This window comes from Coffea arabica, chromosome 8c, assembly GCF_036785885.1.
Source record: "Coffea arabica cultivar ET-39 chromosome 8c, Coffea Arabica ET-39 HiFi, whole genome shotgun sequence".
Taxonomy (NCBI): Eukaryota; Viridiplantae; Streptophyta; class Magnoliopsida; order Gentianales; family Rubiaceae; genus Coffea; species Coffea arabica.
Genome location: NC_092325.1, coordinates 10,849,643 through 10,869,958, shown reverse-complemented (window position 1 = coordinate 10,869,958; position 20,316 = coordinate 10,849,643). Strand labels below are relative to the sequence as shown.

Here is a 20,316-nt window from a genome sequence, read left to right as displayed (position 1 = left end):
CAGGAAAATGGATCAAAAAGCTTGTGTGAACAAAACACAAGTTGCAGAGCAAGTTGTAGCCAAAATTGAGGAATACGCAACTTCAATCCACATATTCAAGGGTCGCGTTTTCACTTCTGTGAATTTGGCACCACTTCAACTGCTATTTTCTCAATGATGGAGGCCAAACTAGCTCTTACACAAAACATGAAAGTTGTAGCCCCTTGAATTCGGTTTCAATGCCTCAAGAAGCATCCAATTTGGAGCTTTATGAACTAAGAAATGACCAAAATACCCTCAATTGGTCAAAGCTCTATTTCAGCTTTTGACAACAGAGTTGCACTTCTGTATTTTGACTTTTTGACTATGAAAAATGGCTGAAATGGACATCGATGTCTTCATACCAAATGTAAATCTATCTCTTAGATTCAAAATGGTACAAGAATCACCTCGATCTGGTGCTTGTAGCTCAAGATATAATTGAAATATCACAAGGTGTCAAAGCTGTGAAACTTGCTTCCTTTTATTCTTGATTGCATTTCCTCTTTTGCACTTCATATTCTTTTTTTATCACTTCAAACCATCATCAACCATCCAATTATCTTCTGAACTTGCTCCATTTGATGATTGAATCATTAAACCTACAAAAACATGAAGTTTTTGCTATTAAAATTCGTAGAAATGCAATTTTCACACTTTAAACCATAAAATGCATATTTTCACTACAAACTTAGTTAATTAACAAAAAAATAAATAAAACACACCAAAACTAACTAATAAAATGCGTTTAAAATTCGTAAAATATATACTTATCAATAATCTAAATTATAATGATAATTAACCAAATTTGTGCATTATTTTAATTTTTTTTGTAACTTGTTATGCACATGATATTCTTGCTCACAACTGGTATATTATTTTAATGTATCTACAAAAAAAGTTCTTGTACATCATGTTTATCTATATAGATTTAATACAGTAAAACAAATTGGCAATGCATGAGTTTAAAAAATTATAAGTAATGAGTGCATAGTCAAGAATATTTTCTAAAACATATTATCACATTTGACAAGACAATGATCATTTGTTGTTAGAGTTCTTGCCTGGTGGATGTCATAAGAGAATGAAGTTATCTAAAAAGAAATGAAAATTGTATTATCGCCATGATTGTGGAAGAGAAGGAAAAATTACTCTCTAGTGTGGGAGACAATTGTGTGTTGCTAAACTTATATTATTTGTTCCTCCTAAATTGCTGGAAAGTAATTAGAAAGTTCTATCTTGTAGTTAAATCAACTAAATAATGAAATAAACCTATTACAATGACTCTTCTATGAAATTATTGCACAAAATGTATCATTTTCTAATGCACATGCATATACATCTTTATATAATGTAATGAAAAAAGGTGTACCAATAAAATCGAGTATCTCAATGCAATTATATGATCCAAAATAGCTGTAAATGTCAAGAAAGCCAACACAAGGGAAATGCATGAAACTGTTATAAAACTAATGTTAATGTGATACAGGATTTCAGTTATTTATGTGGTGGGTAATATGCTGAAAAACAGGAAATTTAAAGTGCTCAGGAAAAGTGAAATGTAAGAAATCAACTCTCCTTTCATTCACTCAAATGCAACCTCAGTTTTCTATTACTTTGATACAAGTGGGGTAACCCCTATTTATAGGGGAAGGTACCACATCTAGCTTTTTCAAGATGATGATACATATTCTCATAAGACGTGATAACTTTATCTATAATCGTGCACTTTTATCAAAAGTTGTAATAGCTTTATTGAAAGTCGTACCATCTCTATCATCTCAAAAATCGTGATAGCTTTATCACTTCAAAGAATGTAAAAAACTTGTCACTATTTAGGGGATGAGATAAAAGTGATAGACATCCACAATATTTAATTATTTCATAAACTCTGTCTTGGATGTCTATTACATAAAGAATATGCTTCGTTAAAACCATACTAGGAAAAAATCCAGTGGAAAAAAAACCTAGTGAAGCAAAAAGATATTCATGTGTTTAAATATCTCCCCTTGATTCAAACATCATTTGAGATCTTTTAGCTAATGCATTCCAATATTCTTCACCAATTTTTCAAACGTTACTAGTCGGCAATGCTTTGGTAAATAAATCTGCTAGATTGTTGTTAGATCTGATTTGTTACACATCGATTTTACCATTCTTTTGTAGATCATGGATAAAGAAGAATTTTGATGAAATATGTTTCGTTCTATCTCTTTTAATAAATCCTTCTTTCAATTGGGTTCTACAAGCCACATTATCTTCATATAATGTAATCGGAGGATTTTCTCCTTTAGAGGATAACCCACTGTTTTTCGAATATAATAGGTCATTGAATTGCTAGTCTCATGAATTGCTATTATCTCATGATTCGAAAATGGTAACTATTATCTCAACATGATTAGAAGAAGTGATAACTATCGATTGCTTTGTAGATCGACGAAATAACTATACCACCACATGTAAATAGATATCCAGTTTGATATCTTGCTTTATATCGGTTCGATAAATACCCAGCATCAATATAACCCAACAATTCATATCTAGATTTATTCGAATAGAATAGGCCAAGATCAACTGTTCCTTGGAACCAATTTATTGAAGAATTTTTATCTTTGGAACCAAGAGATCTCTCATGCTTCAGGCGTGCTTTAGAATCATTAGCACTTACAATTTGTCCTTCTAGGATATCAATTTTAACTAGAGCATTTTCTGTAGGAATATATGAGTTAGTAACTCTTTTAACATTACTGAAAGCGTCCAGTAATTGATTTGTAATTTTTTGTAAATGAATAATCCTTTAAACTTCCAAATCACATTGTTTTGTTCAAGAATCAAGGAAATCTAATGATATTTTTCAAATGATTTCCTTTTTTGGTTGATCTTTTCCTCCCCCTAATGTCGGGAAATATGATTCATTAAATTGAAAATCTGCAAATCTTATAGTAAATAAATCACCAATTAATGGTTCAACATATTTAATTATAAAAGATGATTCATACTCTACATAAATTCCTAATCTTTGTTGGGGGCCCAATTTAGTATGTTGGGACAGTGCAATTGGAACATAAACCACACAACCAAAAGTTCTCAAATGAGAAATATTGGATTTATCACCAAGCGCTAATTGTAGAGGGGAATAAGTATTATAACTTGTTGACCTAATTCTCACAACTGTTGCTATATGTAATATGACATGTCCCCATGCAGCTAGAGGAGGCTTAGACCTCATTAGCAATGGTCTATCAATTAATTGTAACCATTTAACAAATGATTTGACTAGACCATTTTATGTGTGAACATAAGTTACAAGATGTTCAATAGTTATTCCAATTGATATGCAATAATTGTCAACAACATGTGACAAATATTGACCAGCATTATCTAAACAAATTCTCTTAATTGGATAATCAAGAAATTGTGCTCGTATTTTAATTATTTGAGCAAGCAATCTCACAAACATCAGGTTGTGAGTAGATAATAAATAAACATGTGACCATCTCATCGATGAGTCAATTAGCATCATAAAATATCCAAATGGTTCACATGGTGGATCTACAGCCCTCACATATCACCATGAATTCGTTCTAGAATTGTAAGATATTCAATTCTTGCCTTAGTTGGTGATGGTCTAATAATTAATTTTCCTTGAGTGCAAACAACACATGAGAATTCATTAGAATTTAAGAATTTAACACTTTTTGACCTTTTAATGAATGGCCATTTGAATTCTTGATTATTTGCCTCATTATTATAGAATCAGGATGTCCAAGGCGATTATGCCAAATCATAAAGTCAATAGGATTAGTAGACTTCTGGCCTATTAGGTGATGTATTTCATATACACTTATTTTTATATAATATAAGCTTGAGGAGAGCGAATGCAGCTTTTCTAATACGTATTTCTTTTCAGAAGTGATATGTATGTGAGAGCCGGCAATTTTTCATGTCTTATTTAAAACTTAGTGCATGTTACATTTTCCCTTTTGTTATTGATTTACTTACATGTCCAATTGTTCCTTTTAACTAACAAATAAATAGGCACACCTTAGGAAATTGTATCATCTACGCTATAAAATATTAGTACTAGCTAGAACTATGAAGTTATTGTGGAAATAGCATGATAGATTTTTTATAAAGAAAAAGAAGAAAAAGAAAATAGGCAAGAATGACACATGTCTTACACTTGTCCTAATGCATGCAAACTACTAGTACTTATCATTTGTCTTCCATTAGAAACCGAGGGAAAGAGTTATGCAAACTACTAGTACTTGTCATTTGTCTTCCATTGGAAACCGAGGAAAAGAGTGGTAGAAAACACAACATTTTTCTTCTTCCTTGACCTGTCAAAACCGAGAGGAAACAACAAGAAAAGCTAGGAGCTTTCTTCATTCCTTCAACCGTAAACATCAGCCAAAAAAAAGGGAGGAAACCACATCAACTTATTTAGCTAAGGGAATTGAGGAGAGAGAAATCGGAAATCTTTTTTTTCCAGCCTAACACTGTGAAGAAATAAGAGGTAACTCCCTGAGTTCTTCTTCAATTTTCCTACGACTTTTAATTAGTAATGTTTTAAATTGAATTAGAACCAAGAAAAGAAAAGTTTAACGGAGGAAAAGTTCATCAAAGCTGAAAAATTTCTGCTCAAGGTGCTGCATGTTGGCCTATAGAGTAAAGCTGCAATATTTGGTTCTTTTTTTTTTTTGTTTCAACATTCTTCTCGATTATGACTGGAATCCATACTTTATGTCCTGCATAATGGTTATAGGATGATGCATGTAAGTTTTCATGGTGAAAACTTGAGTTTTACGGCTGGTTTCTTGGTGGAATTTCCAGCTTTGGCTGAGAGGAAAGAAAGCTTGGTTTCTTAACCTTTCATCCGAAGTTTCTAAGAGTTTAGCTAGGAAATTCCTGTTATACATTCAGCACAATCCTTATTTAGTGTTGCATGTTAGTTTTCCTCGGTGAAAATTCGATTAACGGGGCTGAAATGACTAAATTGCATGGCTGTTAGCTTGTCTGATGCAATGTAGCTGAAATTCTTGTTTTAAAATAGAAAATTATTGGAAATTTTTGTTGAATTTTGAAATTTCATGACCTCATTTCAGTATATAATGAGTGCATGTTGGATTTGGTTGATAATTCGGTAGATTGAATGAAAATCTTGGAAGATACATGGCTAGAATTTCCGCTTTGAAACCCGAATGACTAGTTGTGTTCTCTCAAGCCTAACTTCCATCTTGTGAACTGAAGTTTAGGCAAATATTGGTTAAATTTATTCTGTAATACTCTATTTTGCTGTATGTATTATGGCTACTTTGATTTGGGGAGGAAATATGGGTCTTTGAGGAAGAAACCTGGAGCTAGTTGAGCTTACAAGACTGTTTTGGATAGATTGGGATAGTTGAGGGGTACGTTCGAGCTGTTTTTCAGAATTTTCAGGAGATTTTAATCAAACTTTCAACTAAGATGACCTATTAAGTCTAACGACAAAATGCAGGTTGAATTTAAGGAGATTTGAACAAAGAAATGGTGAACTTTGGACGGAAAAAATGAAGCATGTCCAGCTAAAAAAAAATCTGTTTTGAACAATCCTAACCTAGTACATAGATTCTAGGTTTTAACTTTCAATTTCTAAGGTGGAAATGAACCAAAATTGACCAAAACCTCTTTAAGCTACCTTATAAAAGTTTTATTTATAAAATTCATACAAAATTTGGATGAAATTAAGGAAATTCATAAGATCTCTAAACTACCAAATTCTAGAAAACTTACTAACTTTGAACCTTGATTCTAAAATGATCGCTAGAACCTAAATCTCAACTTGTATTATCAAATGTAAATTGCCATATAACCACCTTACCTTACTTTACTTTGGTAAAAACATGGAATTTTTGGCTTAAAAAGATTAAAGTTACCTAAACTTTGATTCTTTGATGTACTAGAATAAGATAAATACTAAGATTACCTTAAAACTATATATATATATATATATATATATATATATATGCAATTAAACATCTTGGATTATATATGTACACATATATGCACTTTAACTAAAATAATCATGTGAACCTTAACTTCACCATTAGGGAAAAACAATAAGTAGATTAATAAGTTTATAAATATCCTAGGAGCCAAGGGAGAATCGGAGGATGGTCCAAGCACCAAGGGGTGAACTCAAAATTACTTGGGTGAGTGTTTCCACATTTGTATGTTTAAATTACTTATATATTACTTAAATGATGTTTAAATGATTTTGCCAGTATTTTATTGTGAAATATTTTTAATTGTCCCTCAATTTCTAAGTCGGGAGTGTACTTTATCATACTCGCCTTAACTTGAGTTGGAAGGTTGATAATTAACCAAGTGTTATTATAAGTGTGCATGACTGTAAACCATGTATGTACTTCATCGTACCGGCTAAATTGGGCCCCAAAATCCTCTATTCAATGGACTATTCATGACAGCAAAGGGCTTGATTAGATAGAACGGTAGCTTTGGGTAAGTGTTTTGGTATGGTCGAGTACTACTACGAAATAGCATATTACTAATATGGCCATCTAAGCGAGGGAAGTGGTTACTGTTTAGAGGTTATAAGAGAAGTACGGTGGAGTGTGTAGTGCATTGAAATAGCTCTAATACAGGCACTGCATCCTTTTAAAAGTGTTTATACAATGAAAATGTTTCTTATTTACTTAATTTTGTTATTTGATTAAGTGTTTAATTGATTGTTCCTTGTATGGAAACTTGACTAGGTTTTACTTAACCCATTAGTTTATTTTCCTTATAGGAGTAAAGGACGGGCGTGGAAAGTAGCTAGAAATTTAAGCTCGAGACTTAAATTTGTACGGGGATGAATCCTTTTGTACTTAATGTTATAGATTTGCCGATTTTATTATCTTTAAGGAGTGTACATATTAAATGTTGTAGGCTGAAACAACTTTGCTTATTTTTGGAATGTATTTAAGTATGATGGATGGTTAATGGTTTTAGTTAGTGAAATGTTATGTCTCAAGTTAATGTAAGTAAGTCCTGACGAGAGCCAGACAGGCGGTCCGTGATTCGCCTTAGGGTCCAGCAGGGTCGTCACAATATATAATTAATAAATACACCATTTGTCTCATTCATTGTCTCGATATGTATCCATTTCAGTGTATATCTTTAAAACTTAACAAATTTCTTCGAGATTTAGTAGAGAGTAGTGCATTATTTATTACAATTTTAGCTTCTTCAGGAAAAAAAATATAATGGCTTTTCCAGAGCCTTTAATTAATTGGCACTACCACATATAGTATTGATATTTGTCTTTCCAACATCCAAGTGAGGAAAATATATTTCATGTTTAAATATGGTATGCATAGTTGCACTGTCAATGAGACAAATTTCATCAATACCATTATTTAATTCCAAGTCTTAGGCACCCATTTCTTCTTCAAGAAAAAATAGCAAAAAAAAAGTAAACATTAATAAAATTCATAAATTATATAACTCATAAAATTAATTACATAGAAGATGTGAAACTATTAAAATAACAAAAATTTAAACATTCATTGGGTATTTGTCATATCATCATTTTGCATCTCCAGGATGCTCAAAGAAATCGACCATGTCAAGATGTGTTAAATTAGCATAGACATCATCATCACAAATATTCTTTTGATGAATAAAATTTGTCTAGACATTTTTATCTTTCTTTTTCATTGATGCCGGATAAAGTTCAACTACATGCTCTGTACGGGAGCAATGGCCATTCATGCCACATCTGTGGCATTTATCTTCATAATTTGTCTTCTCATTATTTTTCTTGCCAACTGACTTCTACCGGTTATTTTGTTTCTTGCCATGATTATGGTTATGGTAGTAAGACATATATTTACCACAACCATGTCCATGACCACAGCCTCTTTCTCTTCTGCGACACTACCATGTTTATAATTTGAAAATTGAGTTACATTCACTTCAGAGAATGGACTAACACCTATTGGTTGGGATTCATAATTTTTCAATAATAATTCGTTATTTTATTCAGCCAGCGAAAAACATGCAATAAATTCAGAATATCTTTTAAATCCTTTCTCTTGATATTGCTGCTACAGGAGCACATTCGAGACATGAAAAAACTGGAAAATATTTTTTCGAACATATCCTTATCAGTTACATTTTCACCACATAACTTTAACTGAGAGGTAATTGTGAACATGGCTGAATTATTATCACTTACGATTTTGAAATCTTGCAACCATACGTGAACCTATGGCTCAAGCTTCATACTCACTGTGTTCTCATGTTAGATCCGATTAATATAGGGTTAATTCCACTTTGACCCCTCAAACTATGCCCTTATTCTCACTTAAGTCCCTAAACTTCAAAATGGGACATTTAGTCCCTAAACAAAAAATTCGTCTCACTTAAGGAAATATTTTGACGGAATCTGGGGTGCTGTAATTTTTCCTAGAGCATGCAAACACGCTTTGTTAACTGAAGGGCATAGATAGAATTTTCTTGTTAAAAGGAAAATAAAATTGGCCAAGAGAGGGAAAGTTTCCCGCCATTTGACTAATACCCGTGGGTCCTTACATGACCCGCTCCAAATCCAAATCATAAAAAGGGTCGGATGTACCCTAATCAAAATGAGAACAAAGTAGGACTCCTCAAACAGGCTGGGGAAGAATGAAGACAGAAGAAAAAGAAGCAGGCTACAACAAAATAGGAGGGATAGTCAGGGAAACTTGTAATTGCGGAAAACAAACACTACTGATGACATCATGGACAGACACAAACCCAGGAAGAAGATTTGTTCGATGTCCTCAATATAAGGTAATGAACAAGAAGTTTTTATAATTTGGCTTACTGTTGGAATTTAGGTGTTTTTGTGATTTGTTCGATGATATTGTGGTATGTAAATAGGAATTGGGAGGCTGTAAATATTGGGACTGGGTTGATCCAGAAATGTGTCAAAGATTTAAGGAAATAATACCAGGACTGTTATGGTCCAAGAACAAGATTACAGCTGAGGTCGAGATGTGGAAGGAGATGGCCAAGGTACAGCAAGGAAATGCGAGGAGGTTGAAGATGTACCTGATGCTTCATTGGGGTGTCATTCTCCTGTGGCTCTTTTTCTTCAAATCTGGGGCAAAAGGTGAAAATGAAGTTGGAGAAGAAGCTGGCCTATGATGTGGGAAATTATTATTTTTGCCTAATGCTAGGATCAAAGGTCATTAGGGGGATGGTTATCCAAGTTTCCTTAGTTGTACGTTTTCGGAATAGGCTATGTAGTGAACTATGTAATATAAGATGGTTCTAGTGTTGATACTGCGATACTGCAATGGATGAGTGTTTTTGCTGGTTATGTATGTAATTTGCAGTATCAACTATTATTTTCGGATGTAATGCATTATTGGTGGAGCCTAAGTGTACCCTTGTAGTTTAGGGACTTAAGTGTCCCTAAGAAACTATAATATAAGGATTTAAATGATCCTTTTAGATGTGTAAAATAACTGAAGTGTCTCATCATTTACATCATTTATATAGAATAGTTCCTCTAAATTGTTCCTTGTTATCCAGCTCATTATAACTTGGTACCAACCACAGCATTTCGTAGAGAAAAAGGCAAGCTTAGCTTTACACAGATAACAAAGAGTGCTGTTACTACTAAAAACTGTAATGTTTACAAATATAGAGCAGGTTGTTGTAAGTACTATAAAAAACTGCTCATTGTTAAGCACAAGTAGCAAATTCAAAAGGTTTTGGAGCAGGTTGTCCTAGTTGCACTCAAAAACTGCTCATTACCTAAAAGCATAATCCAGGTACCTAGTAAGTCCATGTAATCTGTTAATTCCCTAACACCAAAGGCAACCCTATTTGTTCTTGGCATTTAAATTCCCTAAACTAACATGTTGGTTCCCATCTCCATGGAGCTGCACATTGTCAATGCCAGTTGAATCCTTGTGGTGGCCCGCAACACTCTATAACGCAGACAAGTTAATGCACATACGCCCCTCCAAGTGAATGGTGCTGGCTGAAGTCCTTGGGCAAGGTGGAAATTTACAGATAAGTCCTCTGTGTATCTCTCATCTAGGTATAATTCTGGAGCTTTCATTGTTACTCCAGGACTGTGGGAATAAACTATACCTGCAGCATTGGAGTTCAACTGCATTCATTAAACAAGGTGGAGACGAATAAGAAAGTGAATAGTCAAAGTAGCAGTAAGTTTAAGCTTGTGTTTAGGCACTTGACATACCTGTGTAGTATCAGTGTGAGTCTTCTCAGTCACTTGGTTATTGCCAGCACCTCTATATGGGTTAGAGGGCTCATCTCCAGTGCCAGTACCCCTTTTCAAGCCAAGTTCTCCTGTCATATCAAGCGAGTTTCTAAATCTTCACTGTCGATATTTGCAATTGTTTTTACTGTGGCCATATTTACGACAAAATGAACATTTTCTGCCTTTTTTGATAGCTGGTTGTCCTTGAGCACCAGTTGGTTGATTGAATAGCATATCTTGGGGCATACTGGATATGCTCTCTTGGGTATTCAGCATACCAACATCAGCAGTTAACCCACTCTTAGATGGCTCTTGAGTACTTGAATTGTTGTTAGAAGGGAAGGCAGGTTGGAGTTTATTTCCTGCAGCACCATGTGCCATACTAGGCATCCCATCTGTAGTAACAGGTTGTTGTTTAGCACCTATTTCATCTCCTGACTTCTTATTAGCTGGACAGCTTCTCTTATTGTGGCCATACTTCTTGCACAAACTGCAGCTCATCTTAGTGCCAACCTTGCTCACTTTGTGAGGTTTATTTGGATTGACACATGATTTAGAAGTTGCTTCCTCTTCACCTGGACCCTTTTTTCTCATTTTCTTGGGCCTACCAGGTGATCTTCCAAAGTTTGGAGGCTTCATTGGTGGTAAATTAATGTGCTCCCATAAATTTGGTCCATTGATAGGATTTAGTACGGGCTCATAGCTTGCCACGTAAGTAGTCTTCAAATATGTGTGAGATACATGTTGGTCAAGTTGCTCATGCCTTCTATTAATGCATGCAACAGCATGACCACAAGGAATTCCTCTTAGTTGCCACTTGCGACAGCTACAAGTTTTGTCAGCCATATCAACAACAAATTGCTCACCAAATGGACAAGATACTTGGTACTTGTTTGTCTCCGCATAAGAGGCAATACAAATGCATTGATCCTTTTTTGCTTTCACAAATATCTCAAAAATTCTGGGACAAAGGAGACCTATAGCAGCAAAATACAATAGGATCATTTCAACTGTAGTTATAAAGAAGGGGAGCTAACAGTCATTTTATTAACACATAACAAAGATGAAAAGGTACTTAATCTTCATGTTTACCCATTGCCTCCCTATTTATCTCCATTCTCCTCAATAAATAAAGGTAAATGGTTTGTAACATGCCTACTATGGGCAGTGATCTTGCTTTTAATAGCACAACATTGAAGGACTCACACATGTTATTCACTAGAATGTCACAGTCCAAACCAGTCCTAAAATGAGATCTTGTCCATGTTTTAGGGTCTTTGTTATCTAGCCATTGATGTGCAAGTTAGGATTGTTACTTCAGCAACTCCATTTCACTTTTGAACTGGTTCACATATGATGCCCTTGCATATCTCCACATCCTATCTTTTAGTGTCAGGCCCCTATGACTGAGTTTGAAGTTGGAGTACAAATGTTGAGCACAACACCTATGTTCAGCCTCCGGGAGTTTGTCTCTAACTGCTTGGACCAGTCCCTAACCCAATCCAAGTCAAAACCAGATAGTTAGTTACAATATGACAACAAGGTATTTCCTAATTAGTAAGTCTCACATGCCTAATTTCAGTTTTCATTTACCTTTTGTTTATCAGTTATTATGCACCAATTCTTTGAACTTGAAATTCTCGAGTCCTGGACAAGTAGTCCCAAAAACCAACTCCAGTTATCATAATTTTCCACTCCTACAACTGCTATTATCAAAGGATACATTTATTATCTGCATCTATGCCGACGGCTGTCAAAAGTTGTCCACCGTAAAGGCCCTTTAAGAAGCAACCATCCATTCCAATCCAACGTCTACATCCTACTAAATATCCCCTTTTCAATGGCTCTAGACACATATTCAACCGCTTGAATCTAGAAGTTCCTTCATCATCAATCTCGGTCTCTACAAAAATAGTAGACCCTGGATTTGCTCTTCTCAATTCTCCACAGAAGTCTTCTAGCAATTCATACTGTTTCTCATGGGATCCTTCAATTGCAGCTCTAACTTTTTGAAGTGTCCCGTATCCTTGTTTTAAGGAAAAATCTACGTTGAGCTCTTCGTCACTTTGGTAAGTAGCTTATGTACATTCATTGAAGGTGTCTTTCTCACCTCATCTAGAAACAATTTACTGGCCAACCTTGAGGTCATATTCTTGTTATGGAATACTCTGCCGCAACTATGTTCACCACTCAGTGTTTTAATTTGAAAAGTGCTCTCACCCTGCATTTTCGAGCCAAAAATCTCCCACCCACAGCCTCTACATTTCACTGGCACCCTGTTTGTGTCATTCTTGGTGAAGTAAACATCCCTCCCATCCATAATGGCTTGTATTCTGACTGCCAATATGAAGATAACCATTGATGTAAACTGCTGGCCAACAGTAAATTTAGCACTTTTCATATTAGTCTTGCCATTGAAAACTGGAAACTTAGGTCGCTTATTTCTACGGAGACCAGATTCTTCATCCGAGTCACTTACACTCTTCAACTCTGCAAAAGCATCTGATTCATATTCTGATTGCATGCCATCAATATTTATCACATCAGCATCCTCACAACCATTGACTTCGACTGCCTTTTCTTTTTTTCTGCCTACTTTCTTCCTTGTTTTCACATTTGGGTTCGAAGGCTCAGCTTCATTTTCTGTGTAAAGCCGAATTGTTGCCCAACATTTACGCATTCATCAATGATATCAGCTTCATTTGTACCCATTTCATAGTCTGAGTCCTCCAGTTTTTCTTCAGTAGGCATGTCTTCAGTTTTGTCACCGTTATTATTTTCCATTGCCTTCTTGGGTTGATCATCACTTGGGTTGTCATTTTTGCTTCCTCTAGCAGGTTGCACTTCACTATCTTTGCTACTGATCTTTCCCTTTTCAGCATTCACATCAACTTGATTTGTGTCATGTTTCTCCACAGGTTCCCCTTCCACTTCATTGCTGTTGTCAACTCTTGACTCTCCTAAGGCAGTTTTTTCTTTCTTTGGTTGGTTCATTTCATCTTTTGCTACCTTATCATCAGGTCCCAAATCTTGTAATATCATAATGTCACTATTGCTCTCATGTATGGTTTCATCCTCCTTGTGTTGATTTGACTTAGCTTCATCATAAGCCCGTTGGGTGTGATGCATCATCGTGTTTACTCCAGGTACAACCTTTACATACACCTCTGCGACTCTATTACTTGGTAATGTATTCACCATTACCTCGCAATCTCTATCACACAAGCAAAAATACAATCCTGTGTCCAAAGGCATCCCTGGTAATCTACATTACCATAAAAAACCCGAGTCTTTTGGGTATCCAAGTTTCCACCCACATTTATCCAACATTATCTGGGACCACTCTTCCGAGTTGCATCCATCTATATAATCCACCTGCCCTCCTAAGTATTGTATATTGGGAGGATCTGTGAAGTCACCTTGATGGTGTATTTCCAAAGTGAATGGTTGACCCAAAATTGCTCCATTACCACCATCTATTATTAAAAGAAAGAATTTTTTAATCAGAAAATTAAATTTAAAAATACCCCAGTAGTACATTCAGGACCCCAATGTCTTCAATGGTGGAGCATTAGGATTCCAACGAAGAAGCATTTTGGTTCCAACATCACAAATTTCCAGACCATTTTCGAAATAAAAAATTTTCAAGTAAGTGTATTGCATATTTAAATATTTTCACAAACCCTAATTTTTTACTAATCCCCCACTTCATCAGCCTATTTATCATTTTTCTATGTCAATACAAATCCCGATCCATCAACATATTCCAATTGCACACCACCCCTAATAGTATTAAAGTGAAAATTTGAAGGTTCTTACCAGTTTCCATCTTCACATTCCCTTTCTTTGCCTTCACTGGAGATGCCTTTCGATGCCCTTTCTTCCTTCCCATATCACCAGCTATGAATCCCGATCAATGGTGGATTGCTATTTTTCTTTTTTATTTTTTGCTAATCCTACCATTCTGCTCGTCCCCTTTCGAATAGAGGTAGCAATGGAGAACAATTTCTTTAGAAAACCTCTTAAATATTTACAGGTGAATTTACATTCATGTCCTCGCTTTTTCCTTCACACAACTGACACAACCTTCGATTAATAGAGCGTGTTTGCACGCTCTAGGAAAACTTACGGCACCCCAGATTCCGTCAAAATATTTCCTTAAGTGAGACGAATTTTTTGTTTAGGGACTTAAGTGGGAATAAGGGCATAGTTTGAGGGGTCAAAGTGGAATTAACCTATTAATATATTAGTATGGAATATCCGAGAGGCTTCCCAGAGGGACTCTTTGCCATATCTGAAGAGGTTGTGCCACGAGAATAATGTTAAACTATTAATCCTTATAGAGCCAATATCTGCGAAGGGTCAGTTGGAGGTGGTTCGGAGGTATTTAAATTTTGACTTTTCGGCTCTTTATGTTGATGGTAAAATATGGGTATTCTGGTCGTGTCTCGTTCGAATTAGCTGTGTCGAGTATGCTGAGCAAATGATCCACGCTCAAGTTTCCTTTGCCTCTGGAGCATCCTTTTGGTTGTCTGTGGTATATGCAAGGTGTACGAGGGTTGGGCGGAGGCCTTTTTGGGAGGCAATGGAAAGTGCTGCTTCGTCAATTTCTCTAAATCAACCTTGGGTAGCAGCAGGTGACTTCAATGTCATAGTTGCAGCAGAGGAGCGTGAAGGGGGGGCTCCCGCCAATGTTCGGAACATGGATGAATTTAATGCTTCCATGTTTAATTGCAGCCTATCTGCAATTGATTTTGATGGATCTCGTTTCACATGGACTAATGGGCCGATCTGGCAGTGCTTGGACCGGGCATTGGGGAATAGGCTGTGGTCTGAGGCTTATCCGCTATCTAGGGTTTCTCATATGGCCAGAGAGAGATCTGATCATAGCCCTCTTTTGATTCGATATGCAAGCAATAGGGTGGGGTTGTCTTGTTTTCGATTTCTTAATATTTGGCAGCGTTACCCCCAGTTCCGGGAGATAGTGTCAGAAGCGTGGAGTAAAGAGGTCTATGGCATGGGGATGGTTAGATTTTACAATAAGCTCAAAACAGTGCGGGACAAATTGAAGCATTGGAATCGTGAGGTGTTTGGCAATGTTTCTTCTAAGGTGGCAGAGACTGAGCAAGAGTTGAAACAAAGGGAGTCAGAGTATGATTTGATTAGGGATGAAGAGTCTAAGGTTCATTTTCATGAGGCCAGGGCGAGATTTAATCAGGCCCTTTCTATGGAGTGTGAGTTTTGGCACCAGAAGACGGGTATTAAATAGTTACAGATGGGGGATGCTAATACTACTTTTTTCCACTCTAGGGCCCGCCAATATTGGAACTCGAATTTCAACTCCCGTATTAGGAAAGAGAAAGGGGGATGGCATGAAGACCCACAAGACATTAAGAGCTCAACGATATCTTTTTTTTTCGGGGTTGTTCTCATCCAACCGTCAGGTGCAGGCCCCTTCTGAGTTTCCTTTTGAAGTTCCTAGAGTCACTTAGGCTGATAATGAGCTGATGAAATGGCTTCCTACGATCGAGGAAATCCATGAGGTAGTGTTTGAAATGGACATACAGAGTTCACCAGGTCCGGATGGGTTTGGAGCAGGATTTTTTCAAAGTTACTGGGACATTATTAAAGATGATTTGATTATGGCTATTCAGGATTTCTTCCAAGGTATGGAGCAACCCAAGAGCTGGTCCCACTCTTTGTTGGTGCTCATCGTGAAAGTAGAGGGTGCATCCCACTGGAGGGAGTTTCGGCCCATTAGCCTTTGTAATGTAAGTTCGAAGATAGTGTCTAAAATTTTGGCGATTAGGATCAATAGCCTCCTTCCGAAGCTCATTTCACCATGACAAACAGGGTTTGTTCCAGGTCGTGGGATAGTGGATAATGTTCTTTTGGCGCAGGAGTTGGTTTTAGACTTGGATAGGAGTTTGGTTGACCCAAACTTGATCTTGAAGTTGGACATGGAGAAGGCATACGATCGGGTCGATTGGTCGTTCTTACTTTTTATGCTTAGGCAATATGGCTTTGAAGAGGTTGTAGTGGATTTGCTCTTTCGCACGTTCTCTAATTCTTGGTTCTCAATCCTAATTAATGGGGAGCCAACAGGCTTTGTGAAGTCCTATCAGGTGGTGCAGCATGTGACACCCCGAAAGAATGAGTGTGAGAACCCGAAAATTTTTATATATTTTCGAGACATTATTTTGTTTCCTTGTCTATAATTTTTTACCTTTCTTCAATATATTAATTTCTTATACATTTTTATAAGGGAATATAGTTTTCAAATCATTTCCTTGATACAAGTTAGTCCACGTTAAGTTTGAAGTGTATTATCAACGTGGGACCCGCTAGTACGGTTAGTGCGGTAAAATTTTAACGACTAGAAGGAGTTTTGTGCAAACCAAATTATGTGACAAAAGGTATTAAGAGATGATTGGAGTAATAGATATTTGAGTGCTTAAGAGAGACAATTAGATAGACTTCCCTTGGATTTGTGCCACTTGTCAAGCACCAAGCCAATCTTGACCAAGACCATGACCAAGATTAAGTTTAAAACTTATCCAACTCAAGTCAATCACCATTTTCTTCCTTGGCCTTCCATGATGGACAAAATTTGGGAGGAGAAAAAGAGAGGGAGACCTTCAAGTTCCATCTTAGATTATACCTTGTTTGAGTTGAAACCACAAAAACTAAACCGATTAAACTTGCAACAAGGTGACAAGGAAGCTTTGGGTGGAGTGATTGTTGCATGGGCAGCCTTGTTTTTGTGTATTTCCTTGAGGTTTGAAGGTATTAAACTAAGAAACTCTTCTTCTACCTCTTATATTGTATTTTATTGGATAGATGACCTGAATCTTAGAAGTTTTATGGATGAAAACCTAGATTGGTAAAGGTTGATGGAATTTCAGCCTAGGGTTTCATTGGAAAAGAACTTGTTCTGTTCTGCCCGGTTTTATTTGTGTATGATAGAGGCCGAATTAGCCTTAGATTAAAACATGAAAGTTGTAGAAAATGATTTTTTATAGTTTCTTGTAAATTTTCAGCCCAATCGGAGCTTGGTAGCTTGTGAAAATTTGGAAATACCCAGACTGGCTTAGGTAGGAGTTCAGTGAACAGGGTTGTCATTTCACCTAATCTGACCGTGACTTTTCACCCTGATCCTTACCCAATTAGATTTTGGCCAAAACACGCAAGTTGTAGAAAATGATGTTAGCTAGTTGGCTACAAAATTTCAGCTCAATCCGAGTACTGTATCATGTGAAATGACCGAAATACCCTTGACTGCCCATGAACCCTATTCCGCGCCCAGATTTCTATTTTCGTGGAAATTTCCATTTTTGATCATGAAAATGCATGATTTGGCTTTGGAGGTCTTCATAAGAAATTTAGGTATATGTCTTGGCTTCGAAACTCCATAAGATTCGTTTCAATCCGATTAGGGTAACTTCAGTTATGGATATTGTGCCGAAAGGTGTTAAACGGAACTTTTATACGTTAACTGTGATCGTTGCGGAAAATTTATACTTGAGGGAATGAATTCCGATTTTTAGGGTTTAATTGGGGGTTTTTCTAATGGTGACTCTTAAGCTTCTAATTAGCTTTGATTGAGGGATATTGTGGCCTAATTGGATATATTTTATTGCTTATTAATCGTATGTGTGATTGGTAATATATTATAGGTTAGAAATGAAGCATTTATGGGAAAATGCTGTCCGAACTTTGAGAATGTATGATTGCTTTGAGTTTATGATTTAGGGCTTGGACTCGGGCAAGGTAATGATATATGATGGATGGTTTCTGAGCCGTGGAGGTGAGTGACCCTAAACTGTTTTCAAAATACTTTTGAAATGTTTCTTGCATTATTTACTCGACTGCATATCATGTGTGCGCATGTGAGTTCATGATATGATTTGGCTTAAATGAGTTCTTGGGGAGTCTTGTGCTGAACACCAACGTCTCCACTCCTGTTTATTGTTCATGACATGATTTGGAGCACCAACGTTGCTCCCCCTTATTGTTTAACGTTAAGTAATCTATTTGAGCATTGGGTGTTTAAGTACAATGATTTCACTGGCTCATGAGAGCAATAAACTTATATTTGATTACTGATTCATGACATCATTGAAACGAACGATTGTGAAATATATTTGATTACTGATTTTATTGGTTACTCACTGAGTTTTTAGCTCACCCCAAAACTATTTTATTCCCCTCCATAGGGCTCGTGGCGAAGGAAAGGCTTGTAGTACTTATTCACGTGGCTGGATGGCTTATATCTTGTACAGTTTAGATTTGGAATTGAAGTGGATGTTTGTGTACTTTGAATTTGGACTTCCTCTTGTATAATAGTTGGTATTAAGGATCGCATGGATGTATGAAGCGGAAACTAACTCTAAGCGTGGATGCTTCGCTTATGACATGTAATTATTGGAGAATTTGATGTATATATGAGATTTATCTTGTAATTTATTTGAGGAATGTAGTGATCGACTGAGTCCCGGCGAGAGCTGGGCAGGCGGCCCGCCGAACCCTCTGGTTCGCCTTAGGGGGAGGTGGGGCTGTCACACAGTAGGGAGACCCCCTTTCTCCCACGCTTTTCCTATTCATGGCAGAATTTCTAGGAAGGGGATTGCAAAGCATATTTGATTCCAAAGACAGTCGACATTTTGTATCTACAAGGTCAAAAGTGCCATATTTAGCCTTTGCAGATGATATGATTATTTTCACTCGGTGCTCGCAAGATGCGTTAGTGTCCATAAGGGATTTTTTGCAGCTCTACCAACATTGCTCTGGCCAAAAGGTGAATACTACTAAGAGTGTTTTGTGCATGTCGTCTAGGATTACGGACACTCAGCTGACCCTGGTCAGCACGACACTGGGGTATCAGTGTCAAGGGTTTCCATTTCGGTATCTAGGGGTGCCACTGATCCGTGATAGGGTTACATGTGTAGCATTTGATGGGTTGTTGGGTAGAGTACGTCAAAAGTTATTCCATTGGAGCTCGAAGATGCTATCTATGGGAGGGAAGATTGTCCTTATACGAAGTGTCCTGTGTTCCTTTCCCATCTATTTACTCTAGGTGCTCTAACCGTCGAAGGCAGTGTTGCTGCACTTAGGCTGAGTGTGTAATGCTTTCCTGTGGGACACCTCTACCGAAGCCAAAAGGGTCCATTAGGCGGCTTGGGATAAGCTTTGCCGTCCGGTAAAGGAGGGGGGACTGGGATTTCGCTCGTTTGAGGACGTTGCTAAGGCTTTCTCATGTAAGCTCTGGTGGAAGTTGAGGGGACAGGCCTCCATTTGGGCTTAGTTCATACACATTAAGTACGTCAGAGGTGGGCATCCGCTTCTAGTTTCACCGGACCGTCCGTCCTCAGTTTGACACCGTTTGTTGGAGGTGAAGGATCTCACGGAGAGGAATATCCGGTGGTGTCTGGGTGAGGGTTTGGTTGACTTCTGGTAGGATAGGTGGTGTTCTGATGTTCTGCTTGCTAGTTTGGTGCCAGGGCCTAAGTCACACAGGTTGGTAGGGGAGTTCTTTCTCTCTAATGGTTGGAATGAACAATGGCTTCGACGGCTTCTTCCGGGGCACTTGGTGTCAAAGAACTTAGAGCTGCGTATATTTCCCAATACTCGGGATCAAATGATTTGGACGGCGTCACCTTTGGGGAGTTTTACTGTGTCTTCAGCTTGGGAGGTTCTTTGCTCCAAGTACAACCAGTCTGCTATTGATTCATTGGTCTGGAGCTCGGTGGTCTCTCTGAAGATTTCCTTCTTTGCTCGGCATTTGTTGTGAGGATGGCTTCCCTTGGATGATCTCCTTCAAGGTAGAGGGTTGAGGTTAGCGTCAAAGTGCTACTACTGTGGCCGAGCGCCGGAAACGGGCGACCATCTTTTTGTCTCGGGGCCTTTAGCAAGCAGTGTTTGGCGGCATTTCTCCCACGTCTTTGAGCTGATGGTCCAGGGTAGTGGGGTGGTCACAAGGCTCGCCAGCTGGCTCTTGTCTCATCAGTTTGTTTCATAGAATCATATTCGAGTCATTC

General features: G+C 37.2%; 1 protein-coding gene across 1 annotated transcript; it reads left to right on the top strand.

Moving 5' to 3' along the window:
* Window positions 1-14,864: 14,864 nt before the first annotated feature.
* Window positions 14,865-20,069, top strand: LOC140013366 (uncharacterized). Its single transcript, XM_072062634.1, has 5 exons — window positions 14,865-15,461; window positions 15,772-16,050; window positions 16,180-16,404; window positions 19,250-19,397; window positions 19,780-20,069. The coding sequence occupies exons 1-5, from the start codon at window positions 14,865-14,867 to the stop codon at window positions 20,067-20,069; spliced, it is 1,539 nt and encodes a 512-aa protein (XP_071918735.1).
* The last annotated feature ends 247 nt before the right edge of the window (window positions 20,070-20,316 follow it).

What these genes read in the sequence shown, in the direction of transcription:
- LOC140013366 (XM_072062634.1), top strand. Translation starts at nt 14,865, where the DNA reads ATGGAAAGTGCTGCTTCGTCAATTTCTCTAAATCAACCTTGGGTAGCA. An exon ending in GGCCCATTAGCCTTTGTAAT is followed by an intron (nt 16,051 to 16,179) that starts GTAAGTTCGAAG and finishes CTTTTGGCGCAG; the next exon opens with GAGTTGGTTTTAGACTTGGA. An exon ending in TGTTGCTGCACTTAGGCTGA is followed by an intron (nt 19,398 to 19,779) that starts GTGTGTAATGCT and finishes GTTTGGTGCCAG; the next exon opens with GGCCTAAGTCACACAGGTTG.